General features: G+C 39.3%; 1 protein-coding gene across 1 annotated transcript; it reads right to left on the reverse strand.

Annotated features, from left to right (window-relative positions):
• Positions 1-168: 168 nt before the first annotated feature.
• On the reverse strand, positions 169-17,915 carry LOC129279853 (kelch-like protein 24). The gene is made up of 6 exons (XM_064111902.1): positions 17,753-17,915; positions 9,589-10,512; positions 8,255-8,494; positions 7,073-7,362; positions 6,157-6,306; positions 169-4,789 (listed from the first exon to the last, which is right to left on the reverse strand). The coding sequence occupies exons 2-6, from the start codon at positions 10,494-10,496 to the stop codon at positions 4,530-4,532; spliced, it is 1,848 nt and encodes a 615-aa protein (XP_063967972.1). The 5' UTR covers positions 10,497-10,512; positions 17,753-17,915; the 3' UTR covers positions 169-4,529.
• Positions 17,916-21,140: the final 3,225 nt, after the last annotated feature.

Raw genomic sequence — 21,140 nt, forward strand, 5'->3', positions numbered from 1 at the left:
CCAAAGTTCCTTGTGGAGCACACAGTGTTATAATAAATAAATTGTTTATTGTCAAGAACTTTCAGACACATAAATGTATCATGTGTATCAGTACTTTCACTACTACATTTCAGTTGACAAAATTATGTCAAAACTTGTATTGTTGCAATCATTCCATGCTTGCTTTTTGTGTGTGTGTGTTCAGTATTGTTTTTTAATACCTTGCCTTGTTTTTCTATATATAACATATTTATTGAGGTAAAAATGAAAAAAAGTTGGAACATGTGTTCCCATTTACAATTTAATGCCATGTATTCTGCTTTGCTCTATTTTTAATTTATTCATTTACTATCCACATCTAGTATACTATTCTAGGTGAACTTTGTAGCATGTTGATTAGCAGTGCCTTCAGAAACAATTTGTAAATACATGGCCCCACTACATGTAGATCTTTGCGGAATAATTAAGCGTAACTATGACACTGGTGGCACCTTAACGTTTTCCAAACTAGTTATGGTTTCAAGATAAGTGAAATTTCTGAAAGTGCGGTTGAGCTTCCTGTGTGTGATTGTGTCTGTATATTTGTACACTCTAAATAAATATTGGGTAAAAATGCTCCATGAGGGTAATTATGTGTCCAACCAACATTGGGCATTTCTTTTGGGCATTTTTATTTATCCAGTGTGATGAAAATGTTGCCCATTCTAAAGTAATTGCTGCTTATTTTTAAAACTTACTGGACAATATGCTTCCCGCATTGGGTAAAATACTGCCCAAAATTGGTTGGATACATAGTTACCCTCGTGCTGGTTAAAATTTTACGCAATATTTTTTACAGTGTAGTGAATGTGAGTATGCTTTTGACGATGGTATTTTCATGGGATGTGCTACGATTTTCCACCAGAAGAGTGAGTGAGGCAGCATGTTTCGGGGAGATCGTAGAACTCCAGCAAAGTTTGCAAATTTTAGCCATAACTGTAGCTAGATAATGTCTGATGGAGATGTCATTTTGCACGAAACAGGTGAATAAAACAAATATTTTCTGTGAGTAAAATAGGGGTTAAATTTCATCTTTTTTTTAAATTTTTTTCCTTTCCCCTTCTTCCCCCTCTCTTTCCCCCCTTTCCTCTTCTCTTCTTCCCCTCACCAGCAGTCCATTATGCCCTGGCGCTGGCGCAGGAAGACAGTGGAAAGTCTATGAATATGGAACGAATTGCTTTTTGAGAGGGGATAGGACTTCCTGAATACGAAGGTGGAGGTTCAAACAATAGTTACAGATGCACACCCCCAGATCGAATCAATGATGAAGCGTACTTCTGAATATGAGGACATTAAACACCAGTGGGATGTGTGTTACGGCAGCAAGAACTTGGTTAAAAAGATCAGTGCTGCAGGCCAACACAAGAGTGGGCATGAATTGTGGAATATCAGAGTCGGCATGAATTGTTGCCATGGACAACATATCAGTAACACTTTGATACTCTGCAAAAACATGTGGGGGAGAAGCAAACAAAACTTACTGGTTGTCTGGCATCAATCCTTCGTCACATTGTGAATGAGTATTAAAGGGATGGTACAGGCCAGCTCTAAAAAACATTTAGCCTGTAGCAAATAATGGCAGGGGTCATTTCAAAAGTATCATCTTCGTACTTGACTTTGGAGATTTTTAAGAGCATTTCTTGTAACGGTTATTTGGGGCAAAATGAATTCAATTTCGCGCATATGTAGCGACTTCGGTGACGTACCATCTCCACTTTGGTTTCGCAACAATCCAGCGCGTCACACAGCTACAATATGCCTAATTGTGTCAGGCATACCGCTGCTTGGTTCGGCCGGAAGAAAATAACAATAAAAGTGCATTTTCTATCCCAAATCCGATCCGAGATCGGGAGAGATGTGCCCAGTGGCTCCACAATATTGGCACCGACAAATCTGACATCAAAACATACAAACATCACACGAGTAGATTCGTTTGTGAGGACCACTTTGAACAGGATTGTTTCCAAGAAGATGTCCGTGCGAAGATCATAGGGAATGATCCCCGAAAAATTTTGCTGAAACCTGATGTGATCCCTACAATCTTCGTTCATAGGAAACTCCCCAAACAAAGAAAATCTAACGTTAGTGACAAAAGAAAATGTCCGTGGGAATATCATAGGGTACACTCCCCGAAAAAAAATGCTGAAACCTGATGCGATCCCTACAATCTTCGTTCATAGGAAACTCCCCAAACGAAGAAAATCTAATGTTAGTGACAAAAGAAGAGGACAGACCGTGATAAGGTAAATATAAATAATAATTATTGTTGTTTCGTTGACGAAATACAATAATTATCAAGTCCTGCAGTTGCACAATCAAAGCCAGTCGACGGAGACGGAGTGGGTATGCTTGCCGGCTGGGGTATGTATAGCATATAGAAGTACAACACACTTCCGATCCTACCCATCATCAGTTCATCAGTTGCATTGCAAACATCAAACTTATGTTGGAATACCTAAGGACTATAAAGAAAATCGGGAAAGCAAACAAAGGTTTGGGCAGTCGGAACTCGGCTTTATGGATCTCTCGCGAACGGACGTGTCGTGGGTAAACTCGCATAATTTGTTAATTTTCACCAGTTTAAATTCAGCATTTGAGTTAATTTCCTATACCTTTAGTAAGCGATGAATGGCTCTGCGAAACATTGTGACCCCCCTTTTCAAGAAAACTCCCCAGTGAAGAAAAAAGTCGCTTTTGAAAGCACTGACTCTCGAAGCTCCCATCTAGCTTCCACTAGTTCAAGCATGGCGGGTGGAAGCTCGCCCACTGCAGCCCCACAATGGTTTATCGAATTTGAGCATCGCCAGGAGTCAAGGTCAAGGTTCTCAGGGGGTAGGTATAGTGTCTTGCCTAACGACCTCACGTGATACTGAAAATTTTCTTCAGGACATGTAAGGATGATCTGCGATTATTGTTTCTTTAGCGAGACAAGTTGAACTCGTCTAACCGGTAAGATAACTTGCCGAAGATACGTGCGGGCGACCTGTCCCAAGGTGATATGTCTTATGGGCGAATTGTCGTGGTTCGCATCGCACAACAACGATAACGTTAACGGCATGGCATAATATGCAGCGCTAGCTAGCGATAGCGCGATATAGCACATGCATGTGAGTACGTCTATGCTACAGCCTACAGTAGCAATGGAACGGTTTCTTATTCGAGCCAGGGGTGCCAACGCTCCCAACACTTTAACCGGTTTGAACAAGCCAGACGAGAAAAAGACAAATGACACCACGGCCACTACTAGCACTGACACTAACAGAAAAAGAAAGAAAAAGCCTGTGTCATGCGAAGCTGCCATGCAAGCATGGGAATTTGACTGGCTGGAATGCTCCCGTGGCAGCGACGTGGCTCTCCAGATCCACTGCCGGGCGTGTCGATCTCACCACCCCAAAACTAGTAAGAACAATAGAGGATCCGTGTCCAATAACCCCTTCATTTGCGGGACAAAGAACACAAAGAAGTTTTCCGCCGTCCAACACAGCAAGAGTGAGGGGCATGCATTTGCATATGGTAAGTAAATAAGTGGACTTTAAGAGGAGCCCCCAAAATTGATAAAAATAGCCCCCGAAATGCTAAAAGTAGCCCCCGAAATTTTACAAAAATTTGAAAATGGAGCCCCCGAAAAAAAAAATTCCCCTGAGAACTAGTTATGCTTATTACATGTATTAATGGATATTTGACAAAAACCTTCTCTGTAAATCTGTGTATGTTTGAAGTTTCATATTATTCGATGCAAATTTCAAAATGTTGACCTTGATTTCCAATCTTTCATCTCTCTTGTTAAAATGAAACAGAAAAATGGATATAAGATAGCTGAGAAAAGGGCAAAACTAGGTCTTCATTTCAACAAACGGTCTATATAATTCACATAATTTGACATAATGTATACCTTTGTTTGTATTTCACCGTTCTTGTAACTCATGTTGACCTTCTTTCCAGTATATTGATACTTTAAGTTATTACATGTACCTCAGTTCACCACTCCATCACATGTTGCTTGCATGGTTGGTGTGGTAAAGGAGCAGAGGTGGCCGTGTCACAGGTCCTGAGCGCAACATGAGATATGCAAATGCCACGACTGCCAGGACACTCAAGCTGACCAACGATCAATGGCTCCTATTGGATGGTATTGTCAAGAAACTGGAACTTCAGGATGGTGAAGATGCAAAAGAAATGTGACCAAGTCCTTGGTGCAGGATGATAAAAGCAACATCAAGCTCTGTTTAGTCATCAGGCCAGGATAGAGAAGCACCTTCATGTTCTAACAGTATTACACCAGAAAGAAAGGCAATCAGCACTGAATTTGATTTCCATCAGGGTGATTGGGTGGAAGTGGAGAAGCGAGAAAAGTAGAAGGATACGAATACAAAGTATCTGTCATGGTACCAGCAGGCAAGTTCTGGAAGCCATTACTATTTTCCACAAAGTTCAGTCTGATTCAGTCTTCAGTACCAGGTCTAGTTACCTCTATCTCTTCAATGCCCCACCAACAGGGCATGATCCCGATATCACCTTGGATCATAATTAGTAGGCCCTTCTTCGAAACCTCTAAACATCATTGACGGACCAACTTGATGGAGATTGGCAGCGTCCCAGGGTTCAAGACGAGGGATATCCGGTCTCACGATAGACACCATGCCGTGCCAGTAGAGCGGAACGGCCATCTTACCGACAATGGACCAGGTATTCGATGCAGGATCGTAGCACTCGATGCTATCCCAGTTCCGGCGATCCTTCAGGTTGTCCCCACCAGCAACGTAGATCTTGCCTGTGACAGAGATTTCAAATTAAAAGAACAAAGCATGAGATTTTAAGGAGGGAACCTGGATATCAGATGTTGCCTGTAACAGAGATGTCAAGTTAAAAGAACAAAGCATGAGATTTTAAGGAGGGAACCTGGATATCAGATGTTGCCTGTAACAGAGATGTCAAGTTAAAAGAACAAAGCATGAGATTTTAAGGAGGGAACCTGGATATCAGATGTTGCCTGTAACAGAGATGTCAAGTTAAAAGAACAAAGCATGATATTTTAAGGAGGGAACTTGGACATAACTAACTTATGTTTTGGCATTTCAACTTTTGTAATACCATATCTCTAAAGAGCATGGTGAAAAGCATTCACGAGCCGACTTGGTGGGAATCGGTCCATGGGGGCCTTAGTTGTAAAGTTCAAACAACAACAAAGCGTGAGATTTTCAGCAGGGAACCCAGACTGTGTGAGATCGTGAAGAGTTGTGAAGTATTGAAGCAATGACATCACACACTGGTGGTCTTGCATTTCAATATTCATACCATATCTCTGCACAGCAATCAGCATGATGAAAAGCATTCACAACCCAAATTTGGTGGGAATCGGTCCATGGTGGCCTAAGACTTGGCCAATAAGGCCATACATACTTTAACCATATTGAAATCAGTGTAAAATGACCTGGTTCCAAACAGTTATTAACCAGGCCAACTGACAATGATTTCAAAGGAGCATATTTGGTATGTGCAGGTTTGTCATCATGCTCTATCAAAATATAGTCATCAAAATGTTGAAATTTTCAAAAGAAAATTAATGATGTTACCTTACACATGAGGGTTGAATGTGATGTAGATATGAAAAACATACATGTACTGGAAGGGGAGCTAGCTAGGGTGCATAATATGGAGTCTCATGGGTTTGATTTCCTTACCACTATTCTGGCCTCATTTCTTTGAACTTTTCATTAAAGAACAATATTACAACAACTGACAAAAGGTAAAAGATTAGCAATTAACAGGCTAATAACAAATTTCTGACATTGAATCTAGGTGTCTGTTATTGATTAAAAGCTCCCTGAAATAAGAATCTTTAGCCGATTTCATGAAAGTGTATTTGCAAGGAAAGTCTTTTGTGTCGCCTAATCATCATAATGCACCGTATTATGCCTTTTCTAACAAAGTATTTGCAAACCTAGATCTTTCATCCATTAAAAGGAACCATTTTTTTAAACATCAATATACATGTATTTTATGAAAATGGATTTAAAAGCGAACTAATACTTTAAATAAATGGTGATGATAAAGGTGCATCATAATGAATCGGTGACACCAGAGATGGTCGTTGCAATGACCCCTTTATGTAATCATCCTCAGATTGGCTCTTCTCACCATTATTGACCGTTACTCCAGCACACACATGGATGTCCAGCGTAGGGGCAACATCAAAAGCGACATCGCTCTCTGGATCGTAAACATGGACGTCACGGGTTGGTCCTCCGATGATGTACAGGGCATCGTTAAGCAGGACACTTTTGCTACCTGAACAGAGAAATGAATGATTAAAAATACATTGTACAATGGAATACTGTCCAACTTTGACAAAAGGATTTATTGATATATTAACCATAATTGAGCTTTTTATAATGTGTTGATATTTCAGAAATATAACTCTTCTTCCTGGCTAGGAAATTACAATTTATAACTTCTTTTTCTCAAAGTAGAGTAATATACATGTAGGCTTAACCCTAACTAGGCTGTGCTATTTTGGGAGATAATATGGGGGAGGGGCTTTCTAGGCCCCCTCCCCCTTCAGATTTCGGCCACCGACCATGCAATTGTGCCGTAAATGGGCACACGCATTGCCCACGACTTTATCTATGAAATTTTGTTGTTAATTTTCCCATGAAAGTCAATTTTAGTTAATTATGATAATTTATGTGTAATTAATATATGTGAGATCGTGTCTTTTGCTTTAATTCCTAAAATAAAGATCAAAATGTGTTAATTTTTGGTTTACAAACCATTTGTGATGTACCTGAATAAAAAAATTGCAATATCAGATCAATTTCCTATACTGTATTTCATTGTTTTCATATTTTGTATTCTTTTTTTAAGCTTTTGTGTTTCATTTTTTTGTATTTGTTGATATCACTTTATATACAATCATGAGCAGCATAAAATCAAGTCATTTGGGGTTAAGTTGGAGACAGAGAGGGCTTCATACAGCTGTTCATAAAGTAACACATGACTCAAAAAGGTTGACTGATCACAGAAAGGGCTGTTATGGTGACAATGTAAAGCACACCTTTTCTTTTCAGCTCCAGCGTCTTGATAATACTCCAGGACTGTGTAGCCATGTCGAAGCATTGCATCCATGGAAAAGCCTGGGAATCACTCATCATTCCCCCAATAACAAACAGTCTTTTATGATAGCCAACGACAGCCGGAAATGTGACAGCCTCCGGCATTGGTGGACAAGTTTGCCATCTCTCCTTGTTTGGACTGTAACATTCCACGCTGTTCAGGTTCTCCTGACCGTTGTAACCCCCGGCGACAAAGAGATGACCATCGACTACGCCGGAACCATGCTGATACCTGCCAAAGTAAAAAGAGAAGTCGGGGAATAATTCTCCTGGGACCTAATCATAATTTGCTCCACATTTTCGAAAGACTTCTAACACAAGAGTCTTTTGTGTAGCAGATTTTTTACATAGAACTGTACTACTTTGCTCCAATGACCAAAAATGCTAATCAAATTTGATTTAGTTAAATAATTCCCCAGAAGTCTTGAATAATTACCATGATCCCATCAAAATCACCTTTGCCTATTAAACAAGCACTGCACTCAAGGCCTCTCTAAAAATTTAACTCCCCCACCCCTCCCTTAAGATATCGTTTTGAGGGTACATTTTGGTCTTACTTTCAAGTATAAAGTTTTACCCAATTTTGAAACTATTTGCCCTGGCATCTAATACAAATTGAACCTCAAAGTTTGCACAAGACTGGAAAGGGGAGTTATGAAACGTATCAATGGCTTCTTCAATCACAGAAATATTGGGAAGAAAAATCAAAGGGGTAGGGGTAACATAATCTCTCCGCCCGGTTAAAGGAAGTAAATGTCAAAGTGCTACATGTACTTGAATGGACTGACACATGACATTAGAAACAATATGAAAACCCAGGAAATCTTACTATATTACCAAAATTCTTTGTCTACTACCGCTTTGTCTACTTTCCCCTTTTATCTCATCCCATGTGCCCTAATACTGTTCATCTACAACCAATTATTTTACTAATCACTTGCCTAATTGTCTTTTGTCTTTTGTCTCATTTCCAGTTAGGCCATTCTGTCCAATTTCCACTTGGGTCAAATGAAATGTTAGAGAAAATTTTCATACGACTGATTTGAAAATAATATTGTAAACGAGACCAACTCGGAATTAGAGGCAGAGCAACTGTGAAACCAAGTGAATGTTAACAGTCTTACCTGGCTGTGACAAGTGATGGCGCCCTAATCCATGTTTCCGACTGATCGTCATCGATCTGGTAGCGCCAGACGTGGCCGAGACAACCCTGCTCCCCATCGAATCCTCCAGTCAGGTAGATAGAATTCCTGAACTTTGCCACGTCGTACATGACTGTAGTCCCCAGCAGGTACGGCATTATAGACTGCTTCCCCCATGATAGAGGCCGCGTCCCGGGGTCACACCAGTAATGCTGAAGGCTTCTGCAAGGCACAATAAAATATACAAATAAAGAGCGAATAGGCATGAGTGCGATGGTGCGAGATATCGCATTCGGTGAAAGAGATGCTCTATTCAACTCGGCATTACCATTGCACGTATAAGAATATTGATTTCGCTATTTGTGTTGTACAATGCCTCGGAATCTAGCGAAAATATGAAAAAACAAGAGTTTTGCCCTGCAGTAATCTAGATGAAAAAAGAGCAAAAATAATGAAAGCGAAAGGCAAAATCCCACAAGCGCACATGATCTTGGGCAGCATTGCGCATTTGGCCAGCAGGCTATACGCATATAGCACCTTCATTTTTACTGAGCGCAATGAATTAAATCGCATTGTGAGGTCATCTCCTAAAGCCGTGCAACGGTACATTTTGGATGGTACGTCGTGTGTGCTAGGACATTCAGCCCCCCATTTGCTCGCATACAACAAGCTAAGTAGGCGTTGTACAACATGTAATAATAAATTACATTTCTAAAGGTGGTGGTCCAGTTCGACTTCAGCTGTGGTCCAACTCTTTGGCAAATTTATGGGAATTATGGGAACTGTGAGGCCTTTTATCAAGCGCTTTGGAAAAGCAGTGTTAAAGGTTAATTTCTGATTGGTCTACAACCACTATGTCTATCGTCCATTTGGTCTCATCCCAAATTACTTTTAGTCTAATTGCCACACCTGTGTATTTATCATCTCTTCTAATTTCCATTTAGGCTATAGTATCCATTTCGTCTAATAACCATTTGCTCTAAAAAAAAACAGCAATAGTTTAGATGAAATGTTTATGAGCTATATTTTCATATGGCTACATGTAAGTAAATTATAATATGCAAACAGATTGGGAATTAGACTAACATGTTAGTATACATGTATGTAGGTATTTAATAAACCACTTAAAAAGTGAGCCAAACAGCAATGGGACCGAATTGAAAGAAGACCGTTTAAATCATGTGGTATTTGACTATCTAAGAAGACCCATTGATTGAAGTCCAAGTCGATGTAAACCTTTTGGAAGGGTAAATAATTTCTTCTGAAAAATTCATGAGAATTTTCTGTTTTCACAAATAAAGCATATTTGAACATACCTACTACTGTTACCAAGCTGACTAGAATGTACTCCCCCAAGAATGACCAATGCTTCCGTCTGATTGGTTGAGCTCCTTGGACTTCTCCATTCAACAGGATAGGGGATACAATCTTCCTTACATAGAAAGGCATTCTGTAAAACAGTCTTGCAGCCTGGACTTTCTCCAATAAGTTCATCACTCAATATCAAATCAAGGTTGTCTGTTGGTAGGTACGGAAGCCTAACGAGCCTTAACAATTCCACAAGATGGCATCTCCTAGATTTAACATCATGCGACACCCAGTCCCTGATACTCCTAAAGAGATCCATCTCGCTTGAAATGTTCAGATTATCTTGACCCAGCAGTGAACGCAGCTGCTCAAAGCCGGCCTCAAGGAAGGATGTCGAGGATGAGGCCTCTGGAAAATTTTTAAGAATGTACCTCTGCGTGGCTCGGAGAAGCTCTCCACACCCGTGGGCATCCGCAAAGGAGTACATCTCAAAACAGTTTTGAAAATCCAACTGCCTTCGTAGGAAGTCAGAGCATGCGTCCACCAGACGTCCTAATAATAAATAATTTGCAGAAACAAGTACATCCTGGACATTCTCCTCCGTGATCCGTAACTTACCAGTGTACATGAAATCTAGAAGAAGATTCAGTGTAGAAGAACAGGTATCTTTCATATCAAAGGTGGTCCGGGATTCTTCTCTCATTGGTCCGGTGAGTAGGGCTCGGAAAAATGGACTGCTTGCAGCGAGCAAGATCCGATGGCAGGGGAACTCGGTGTCTCCTGCACAGAGTTTCATATCGGTCAGTTCTAAGGCACCTCGCATGGCTTGAAAGGACACTCCGAGGTTCTCCACCCAAATGCAGTCCTCGTAATCACAGAATGTACGCTTCTCCTGCATGTCCAATAGTTCATCCATTTTACTGTTTTATAATCTAGAAGTCAGTGGAAAAAAAGGATATGAACGAGTCTCGTCTGGTAGATCACAAGATTTTGATAAATTCCCCAAACAAGATAGATTTAAAATGTTTTAATTCTGCATTTTTCAGAAATAAGTATACATTTTTCATTATATCAAGCTACATGTAAAGTGGTGCTCGAAAGTTAGTGAACCCAACCAGAAAATGAACACATAAAATTCTGCCATGTTTAAGATATTTAACTGTAAAGTCAGGTAATACAATGCTACATGTACATTCAATAAAGTTTGTTTCTCTGGGCTCATCGAACATTGTAGTGTAGTTGTCTACATTCAAGACTCATCATGAAGGAGTGCATTTTGTGAAGGCGTTCACTAACTTTTTAGCAAAACTGTACTCAGTAGGTATACTCTTTTTTTTCCCCCTTTTCAAATGGCTTTGATGGGTTAATTTGATCATACTGTTTTACTATTGGACTCAATGGAAGTTACCATGATAGTATCTCTTATGCAACAGGGATCCTGGTCAGGTATCAATTTTCAATCAATCAAGCAACTTTTCTCAAAGACAACAATGAAACCAAAAAATTATGACAAACTCTGATCACCAAGAATTCGCTGGTGGGAAATATGCAATCGCTGACCCAAAACAGTAATTTTTTTTCCGCTGCATTCAAACACTCAGAAATCCATTGGGCCAACGCAGACACCACTCAAGTACAGGTCATTATCTCGCACCTTTAGCTTTCGGAGCGAAGGAAAGACGAACCATACTATAATTAAATTGTTATGTCTTTGCACTATTGCAATTTATTTTCAAAATCCAAAATTTGGAAGAGCATAGAAAAATCAGTAAAGTTGCTGAGATAAGATTAGGATATTTTCTTCTAGTGCTGCAAGTCAGGCGCCATGTTCGGGTTCGGTTCGGTTCGGCAAGGTTCGGCAGAAATTTGCCGAACATTGGTTCGGTTCGGGGTTCGGTAATGATAGACTGATAAAGCTATAGTTCATTCAGGTATACGTAGCGTACCGGTAGACAATTTGTACTTGATTGACTGCATGTGCTCGCGTGTACCTCTGTCACATCAAACCATTTTATCTCTATCTTGTTGACATGAGACTATGAAAGTTATAGCGCTCAACGAATCAACTGTTATCTCGAATTTGATTATCTGATGACATATTTATTGGGTAACTCACAGTTCTAAAATGGCGACTCTTCCTAGTCGTCCATACCTGGACCACACTTTGGATACTTGCCAAATTAACTACGCTCGCACTCCAGCGCATGCAGTCCCCGGCCTTGTAGCGGGACTCTGAGCTCATGAATATTTATATATACTAGTACAGTCCGGCCAAACGTGATTGGCATCACATACGAGGCGGCCATGCCAGCGCCAGTGCACTGAACTGTAGGCATAGTAGGGCCAGGGGCGTGTCGAAGAAAGCGTGCTTATGTAATGCGCCTTTCGCTAATTGGCTCGATGGGTGAACTAAACCACCAATCGCATGTCGCTGATTGTCGTATCGGTACATGCAGCCACGTGCTTTGTCTGCTCGCGAAACTCAGCTCACTGATTGAAGAGCAATTCCCGAGATTTCTATGATTTCATTGGTCAGATTTCATTCGACCATGAACATACAGACCAAGTGGGATGCAAAGTTTTACGACTGCAATGGGACAGGGGGAGTAGAGTGATCATCGCATTGTTTATGGTTAATTTGAGGAGTTGATAAGAAAGGAAAAAAAGAGTAAAGATTGGGGGTCATTTTCCCCCAAGAGATGAATGTTTCCGCATGGCTTTATCTTCATTCAACTTGTCAACGAGGGGAAGGGGATCTTGCTATATGCTTTACCGTAATCATTCATGAGTGTTTGATTTTTATTTTCATCTGATTGTTAATAATAAAAAAGATAACTTCACCTCATCTCATTTCTATATTATTTGTTTTGCGTCTCTCCTTTCCATCTCTAACAGTCACTCACTTTATTTCCCACTTTCACTGGATCTCTCGTTTTCAAAACTCTTTACTTCTCTCTAAAATCATGAAAACTAGACAGTAGCGAGCCGACACCTCAATAATAATGTCAATCACCTCAATCAGATCTTTATTCTCCGCCGCAACAATACACGAGTTACGATCTTAATCACATCGTATCGTAATTCGTAATATTAATGGTACTTCATCTTTCACTTTCAGTTTATTGAGCTCGTTCATTCAAAATACTTTGAAGATTTTCAAACAAGAATCTTGTTCGCCACCTAAAAACAACAATATTTTAGATAATTAGATTTAATCAATGAACACATGTGACACATACAGTTTTGGTTTTCTTTACCATGCTTCGGCGATTCGGCCACAGAGCGAGAGATGATGAAAGCCAGTAAAATGATTATAGCGCAAGCTCGCGCAACATCATTCATCGGATCTCCTTTCTTAATCAGGGCCGTAAAAACCACAATGTCAACATGAAAATGAAAACAAAATCTAGTAACCGCAAAATAAGCGCATACTTCCAACATACAATTGCAAAGAAGATTAAATAGAGAATGCGCAAATATAATGATTAGAAAGGGTGTAAACTTATAAATTTATTAGCTGAAAGCCGTTTTTTTTTTTTTTTGCCGAACTTCCGAACCGAGTCTTAGTGTTCGGTTCGGTTCTGTTCGGTTCGGAAGTGCCATGTTCGGCGAACTACCGTTCGGTTCGGCGGTTCGGCTACAGCACTATTTTCTTCCTCATTAATGCTAGGAGTTCTGGGAGATATTGCACTCTAAAGGTGTATTTGGTTTGTCGTTCGTCAGCCACCATGCTCCAAATGCGCACGGCATCTGGTCGGGCTATTTCAATAGTACTTGTAACAGTTAATACACTGGCTCTAGAATCTAACATTAGTTTGAGAGTGGGAGCTGAAGACTCTAACCTTGAATTAATAATAATGATATTAATAGTCAGTTCTTGTATAGTGCATAACACATTATGAATAACGTCTCTAGATGCGCTTCCAAAGGACTTGGATATTATTACCCTGGCTGTAGCTCAAGCAGCTTTTACGCGCTCGGCATTTCAAGGAATAAATTCCTGCCCGGTACCCATTCACCTCACCTGGGTTGAGTGCAGCACAATGTGGATTAATTTCTTGCTGAAGGAAACTACGCCATGGCTGGGATTTGAACCCACGACCATGTTTCAAAGTCCGTAGACTAATCCACCGGGCCACAACGCTCCACAAATGATTTTCAATGATGAGCAAATGATTTTCCCCAAATGCCTCCTGGGCCATGTGGGTTTGCTTCAACAATGACTTACATGTATGTACAGTAATAAGGCTGGTGACAATACGAGTAGAGGTGTACAGCCAATATTGGAGACTCTCTCCCATTCATGAGGTTGTCTCCAGTAGATAATTTTGCTATCTAGATTCAGAGACACCGTTCTTACTACCTTCCTAAAACCAGTTTGCTGGAAACTAGTTTCTGTGTAGTAAGAACGGTCTAAAGCGATCTTCCAAACCGGTCCAGAAAACCACCTCGCGATGTAGTTTTCAAGATCGCTTTGCTTCGTTAAACTGGTTTTAGCGTAAGTGAGGACAACTGTTCTTCGGGAAGCGATCTCCGCACATTTTGAGCGCGCTACTCCACACGACAGGTGTAGAATTCCTACGCTGTGGTTTCGAATTTAGCGCGAAACGTGTCACCCCACGGAAAGCGTTTCCATAGCAACAAGATCGCTTTATGTGAAGTGATTTTGAAAACCACTTTTGTGTGATCAAGTGGGAACGCTAGCAAAGCGATCTTCCAAACTGGGATCCCGATATGCATCTAGTATCTTGGCAAAAAAACAAAGATAACAAGATGGCGACGTTAACATTGCAGCAAGTTTTCCCCGTCTTTTCATATTTTTTCTCGTTTTTTTTATGAATTCTTGTTTAAAAATGAAATCAATATTGTAGAAATGTCGGAAATGAAGTTGTATCCCATTTAGAGTCTACAACTAGTCTACATGTACATGATTTATTTTAGGGCTAGATCTTTTAGAAGTAGAAATTTCAGGTTTTTCGCGGAACACGCATATGAATGAGATGCAATCCCTGGCTCCGTGGAGGGTTAAGCACACGTTAGTGAATGATTCGATCTCTGTTGGTTGTTCCGCTGAACTCCATTGGCTCCACTCACCAATTACAGAGACCGAAGTTCTAACTCAGAGACACAATGGCCATATGTTTATGTATTAAAGGAGAATGAAACTCTTGGAGCAAGTTAGCTTTTGTGAAAGCAGAAAAATCAAAGAATAAGATCAACAAAAGTTTGAGTAAAATAGGACTAGCAATAGAAGAGTTATGAGCATTTGAATGTCGAAATCACTAATGATATGGAAATCCTCCCATTGGCAATGCGACCAAGATCTATGTCACAGATGAACAACTCTCCCCTTTTGGACACTGAAAATATACCCCAAAACATCTCTTTTTGCTCATTCTAATCACATGACAAACGATTCATCAATGATATAATGTTGTGAAACCTCTGTACTTGTCCTCTCATAAAGAGAACACCTCACCTTGTGATAGACTATAAAAGTGAGAATATAAATTATAAGTGAAATAAGTACTAAAGTAATGAGGGAGTTGTACGTGTGTGACATCACAGATCTTGGTTGCATTGCCATTATTATTCATTCAATCTTCCTCAAACTTTCAACAATATGTTTCTTTGATTTTTCTCTTTGATATGGATTCAGCTGGTTTCAAGGGTTTCATTCTCCTTTACGTTCAGATAAACCAGGGAAGTGGGAGTTGCGCGACAGCTAGCCGCAGTAAGTCACTGTTTTTTTCCTTTTAAGTTTATTTTTTCCCCGTTTTGGTGCATTTCAGGCCAAAATGGAATAATAATCTTTATTTTGGTCCAGTTCTTTTTATATATTTTTAAGAAATAAAGACAAAAATCAATGAGCCCAGTCGGGGGGATTTTGCATTGTTAACCCCTTAATGGTGGCTGCACGATCATGAGCCGTCTGTGTACAAGGAGAAATAAAAAAAATTAAAAGGTGTTTAAAAAATTCCTCGAAACAGACGGCTGCCAGCTGTCTAGCAATTGCTAACCTAATTTTCATACATATAAAAAAAATTGGCTTGCGATCGCACCTGGACAGTAGAGGCGCAAGGCCAATATGGGAGACTGTCTCCATGGAGAGAAATTATCTCCAATATCAGAGACTTTTATAAAGAATTTGGGTATCCTATTTCAGAGACAGTCTCCAGTTTGGGAGACCAATTTTCTTTGTTTACATTTGCTGCAAAAGGATTACCTTGGCGGCAAATAAAAATGTATTAAGCAGATTCCTCATGAAAAATTACCCCTTTTCACCGTCTACTTTAGAAATTCACCGTCTACTTTTGTTTTTATAAGGATTTTTGTTGTCATCCACACACAAAACAAATGGGCTTCTGACCTCAGTGGGACAAAATTTTGGGTGGAAAAAATCATGCTTTTGTTGGTGTTGTTTCTTTTGTTCATTTGCAAAGCAAGACTCCAATATGGGAGATTGTCTCCCTTATTGGAGAGTCTCCCTCTACTGCTGGATGACGTCATGATATGCTAGGTATGTGACTATCGCACGATGTGATCTCAATACCGTGGCACCGGCAGCAGTTTCAGAACGAGTTTGGGTTGCTCTGTAAGGGGTGGCTTTAAATGGGTGTAGATTTGGCGGTTTCTCGCCAATTTGGCTTATTTTTACTGATGTCATAGCTGAGAAAAATCCCCTTCGCCTCGATGTCAAATTTTGAAGATCGGACGCATGGAAATTGGATTTGGCTCATGTGAAAGTCTCATGTTATCTTTACCATCGTAACCGGCCCTGAAGGTAAGTTTTGACAGATTTAAACCTATTTTAACAGCTTGTTCATATATTTTTCTTGGTGTGTGGTGAATATAAATCGAATCTAAACATCCCATCATTTATTTTTTACTTCCTCAAAATTGATTGTCAGAAATAGCAAACTGCCGTGAGAGTTGCCTGGTGCGCGACCATCATGATGAGTGCAGTGCCGGGAGCCCTGGTATGGGTGCAACGGCTCAGAGGGGTTATGCTAGCAGTTTGTGCATCGCATTGATTTAATTATTATTTGCTTTTGAGACCTAGAGTCTACTTGTTTATATTTATATTATAAGTTATTACATCCTTTGATGAATATAAATATACACATTACACAATTTTAGCTTGTTTTCAGTATTTTGTTGTAAGATAAGTGGGATGTCATTTATCATTTATTTAGGCAAACTTAAAATATACCAAATCAGGATTTTTTTGATTTTTTTTGCAGCAGTGAGATTTGAATAGATAACTAATTAATTTGCTAATTGATAATTACTAATCAATACATTTCTAAAATACTGCAATCCTGAGATCTTTCTTCTGTAAGTATTCAATGCTTTATCAATCATTCTGAAAGTTTCATTTAGAAGATGTGTTGTTAAATTCCTGTCAAAAAATTCCAAACAATAAGGAAATTAGGCCCTAGGGTCCTATATAATTATAAGTTTGTATATATGTTCGGTAATGAGTTTATGAACAATTAACATATCAATTTACTAATTGATAATTACTAATTAAATATTCAATACATTGACCAATTAAGACAAATATTGATATCCTTTCTCATCACCTGTTTTTACTCAGTTTTATTGAGTAAAATGAATAATTTGTAAAAAAACAATTTTTTGGGTCACGGTCGGTCACACATTTTGAATGGTTGCAATGGTAAGACAATGGCAATAATTAAATCAGATTTTTAATATTCAACAAATCATAACTCTTAATATTTGGCCTAGGCTAGAGAGTAATGGTTAATACCATTTTAAATGTTTTTTTCAGCCCTTTCCAATGGACTAGGTTACAACGTAATTCCGTGATTTTTATTTTTTGTCACATACCTAGATATGCCGAGCACTAGCGGAGCACGTTAAGTAATAAGTTATTCATGTAGGGCCTATGCTATATTTCGTAGTGCTATAAATGTCTTTGGCGAGGAGATGCAATATACTTTAGTAGCCGTAATGGCGGTAATGCGCTTTCCCACCCACGTCAACTCGAAACAAGCATAACTCTGAACTTCCCGCGCCCGCGCCCCGGGCACCCGAACATCTCGCGCATACAGCGTAAGCGAGGGGTGCAAAAACGCATTGACGCCTTTACAAATAATCGACGGGGAGTTTGCAGTTATTGTGACGTTTTAAATCCTGAATACTCACAAAATCTTGTGACTGTAGATCCTTCTTTAGATGTTCTACCAGTTGACTCTCTCCATGACGACAATGACACTGCCTTGTTTCTAATCTATTTATCCGGCTTTACCTCCTCAAAATTGTTAACCTCGCTCACGATACCGGGTAGCTATGGTGACGGGAGTGGGACAAATAAACGGGGAAATGCTTCAGAATATGCGGTCAACGGTTTATAGTAGCTTCGTAAAAAATTGAAACAGAGCACGGGCCGCGGAACGGTTTTCAAAGTGGGGGGGGGGGGGGGGCTGAGCCAAAAGTGGGGGGGGCTGACCATGCAAAAAATCACAATCATATGGTCATTTTTTAGTTTTTGTCTACGGTTTTGAAAAAGTGGGGGGGGGGGGGGGGGCTCCCGCTTCCGCGGCCCCTGCAATGGGTCAATTAGCATATTGTGCATATGATAAAGATACAAGGGCAGATACCAAAAAGGTGGGTGCAGTACACTTCCACAAACTTGGACACGACACTGCCCCCATCAGGCCCACCGTGAGCCAAAAGTGGGGGGGCTGACCATGCAAAAAATCACAATCATAGATATGGTCATTTTTTAGTGTTTGTCTACGGTTTTGAAAAAAGTGGGGGGGGGGGGGCTGAAGCTGAAGCTGAAGCCCCCCCCCCCCCCCGCTTCCGCGGCCCCTGCAATGGGTCAATTAGCATATTGTGCATATAATAAGGATACAAGCTAGGGCAGATACCAAAAAGGTGGGTGCAGTACACTTCCGCAAACTTGGACACGACACTGCCCCCATCAGGCCCACCGTGATCAGACCGTGATGGCCCCACCCCTACATGTATATATGCACCTCTTTGTGACCCCCCCCCCCCCCCCCCGTACTATCTTCAGGAGTAAATAAATGTTCTGTCCTTGGGGTGCTGTGTATGTTATTTTCCATAGGCAGCTCCCATTGAAAACCTGGAAGGTTTGCTAAATTAATGGAAGAAATAATATGATCGACCTATATATTTTTAAAAGAAAACCTTTGGGGCCGGGGGACTGCATGCCGGGGCTATTGTCAAATTCAAACCGGCACCCGGGCCCCCTCCCCTGTAAAAAAATTGTTCCATGGGATGTTTTTAAATTCATTATACAAATTAATTGACTTGAACTATGTTGCTTTAATTTTTACCCAATATCTTTAGATATTGGATGGGCTCCGGGCATATGGGCAAAAACAAAAAAGAACTCTATATATAAACATTCTCTTAAATCTTTTTTTCAAGATCGTATAAATCAATTAAGCTCTAAAAGTGATAATGTGGTACGTCGGAGAACATAGCTCTATATGTCTTAATCGCAAATTGACAAACTTACAAGGTTTTAAGACATTTTTATAAAGCCTATAAAGTATATAGAAACCAAATAGTTCTGTTGGCAAATTCATAAGATTTTATGGAATAAGAACTCGTACAATTAACGCTATATTAGGCATTCCAAATTTTATTAACTTTTTCATTATCTTTTCAATATATTCATTTTTATTTGGGGTGGTCATTGAACTTGAGCATTTTCTAAATATGCAATTTACACACTAAACATTTGGATGTTTTCTTTTTCAAATTTACTGGTAAGTGATAGATTCACACCCCCCCCCCAAAAAAAAAATAGAGCAAAAGAACAATGTTTTTTCTTCTTCTCTTCTTCCTAGTACTGCATTCAATCTCCACAATCGAGATATAATTGCTGTTGATTCTATACAAAGGGGAAGTCCACCCATATAAAAATAGAAAATTAAAAAAGGGTAATAAAAAAGCACAACACTGAAAATCTCCTTCAATTTCACTTTGGAAAATGCAAAAACGCCCCCATGACAAGCTCGCGCTCACTTCACTCCCTCGATTTGATTTTAACATCATATACCCCCCCCCCTTCCCTTGGTAAAAATTTCTACTTACAGCCATGATCAAGATAAACTATATTTTGTTTTTCATCGAGAACTAGTGAGTGGTGTCCTCCGTTTCCAATTTGAACAAGTTACGAGAGATTAAGCAAAACTTTGGAATATAAATTTTTGTTATACATTAAATGTTGATGAATTGAGTTTTGGCGAAGGGTCAACATCATCATCATTATCTTCACCATCATCGTCATCTTCACCGTCATCATCATTCTTCATGATTATTTATTATAGCAAATGTTTTTCCTTTTTTTCTCAGTTGATATTTTAATAATTGTAGTCATCCATTCTCCTCATTCAATATGATATATTTAATAGACGTTTTGGTTTGTAATATTTTCAAGCATTCTTGCTTACAATGACAATCCATCTTCTGCAAGTGCTTTATGTTCAATGATACATATTTCTCATGTATTGTCAAAATCTCTCTATATTTTCATGTTACCAGTACCATATTATATTGTTATGCAGAAGAAAAATAAAAATCAAATCAAATCAAACATTGTAAATTATACTCTAAAGTATATTATCATCCTACATTCCAATCTTATAGAAGCATAGTTTCCTTTGATTTTTTTTTCAAGTTTAGTTTTTGTGGAATCCATAATTGGATTTCAGAGTCGTTCCGTGCCCTCCGTCTGTAAATGTTTTTTTTTTTTGGTAATCTTTATAAAAATTTTTTTTTAGCTCTAGTCATACAAATTTGGTGATTGGACATTAGAAAGCTGCAGGCAAAGATTATACCATGAAATGTCTAGCCCATTCCATATAAAACTAAGAACAAAATATAACTGCCACTTATAACCCTTTTTGATCTAGTGCATGATCAAAACAAATTTTCTTCATACAAAATTGCACAATTCATCCAATAAACACATAGGCCCGTATTCTGAAGTCAGGTTTAACTTAGACCATGGGTCTAACTCTGTGCTAAATTTATGGGAAGCCAAAAGTGTCAAATTTTTTATCAAGTTGTATGTTTCTTATGTTTGCTGAGCTCTTTCCTGATTCATCGATGGTGAAGACAATCATCGTTTTATACTTCCTAGACAATTATGAATGATTTGAGAGCCAAATGAGCTGAAATATGATATCTGTACTGTTAGTGATTTATGTAACAATTGGCTATCCATACTTAAAAAAAAAAATTTAAACCTGAGTTTAAGTTAAACCCGACTTCAGAATACGGGCCATACTGTATATATCCTCAACATACTAATGTTTTGGGGCATACACTTCCTTATTCTAGTAGTATAGAAGTTCACTTAAGGGGGAATTAGCAAAACCAAAAATGGGTTTTGAGTGTACTCTCAACAATAGACAAATAAAAGAAACTGAAAGTGTGACTGTCACTGAAGGAACGTATTTATTGTCTTGATTATTGTTGGAAACATGTGCACATAAACAATAGAAAACAAAAAGAAAAAAAACAGCAACAAAAGAGAGGATGATTGTGCAAG

This window comes from Lytechinus pictus, chromosome 17 (genome assembly GCF_037042905.1).
Source record: "Lytechinus pictus isolate F3 Inbred chromosome 17, Lp3.0, whole genome shotgun sequence".
Lineage (NCBI taxonomy): Eukaryota > Metazoa > Echinodermata > Echinoidea > Temnopleuroida > Toxopneustidae > Lytechinus > Lytechinus pictus.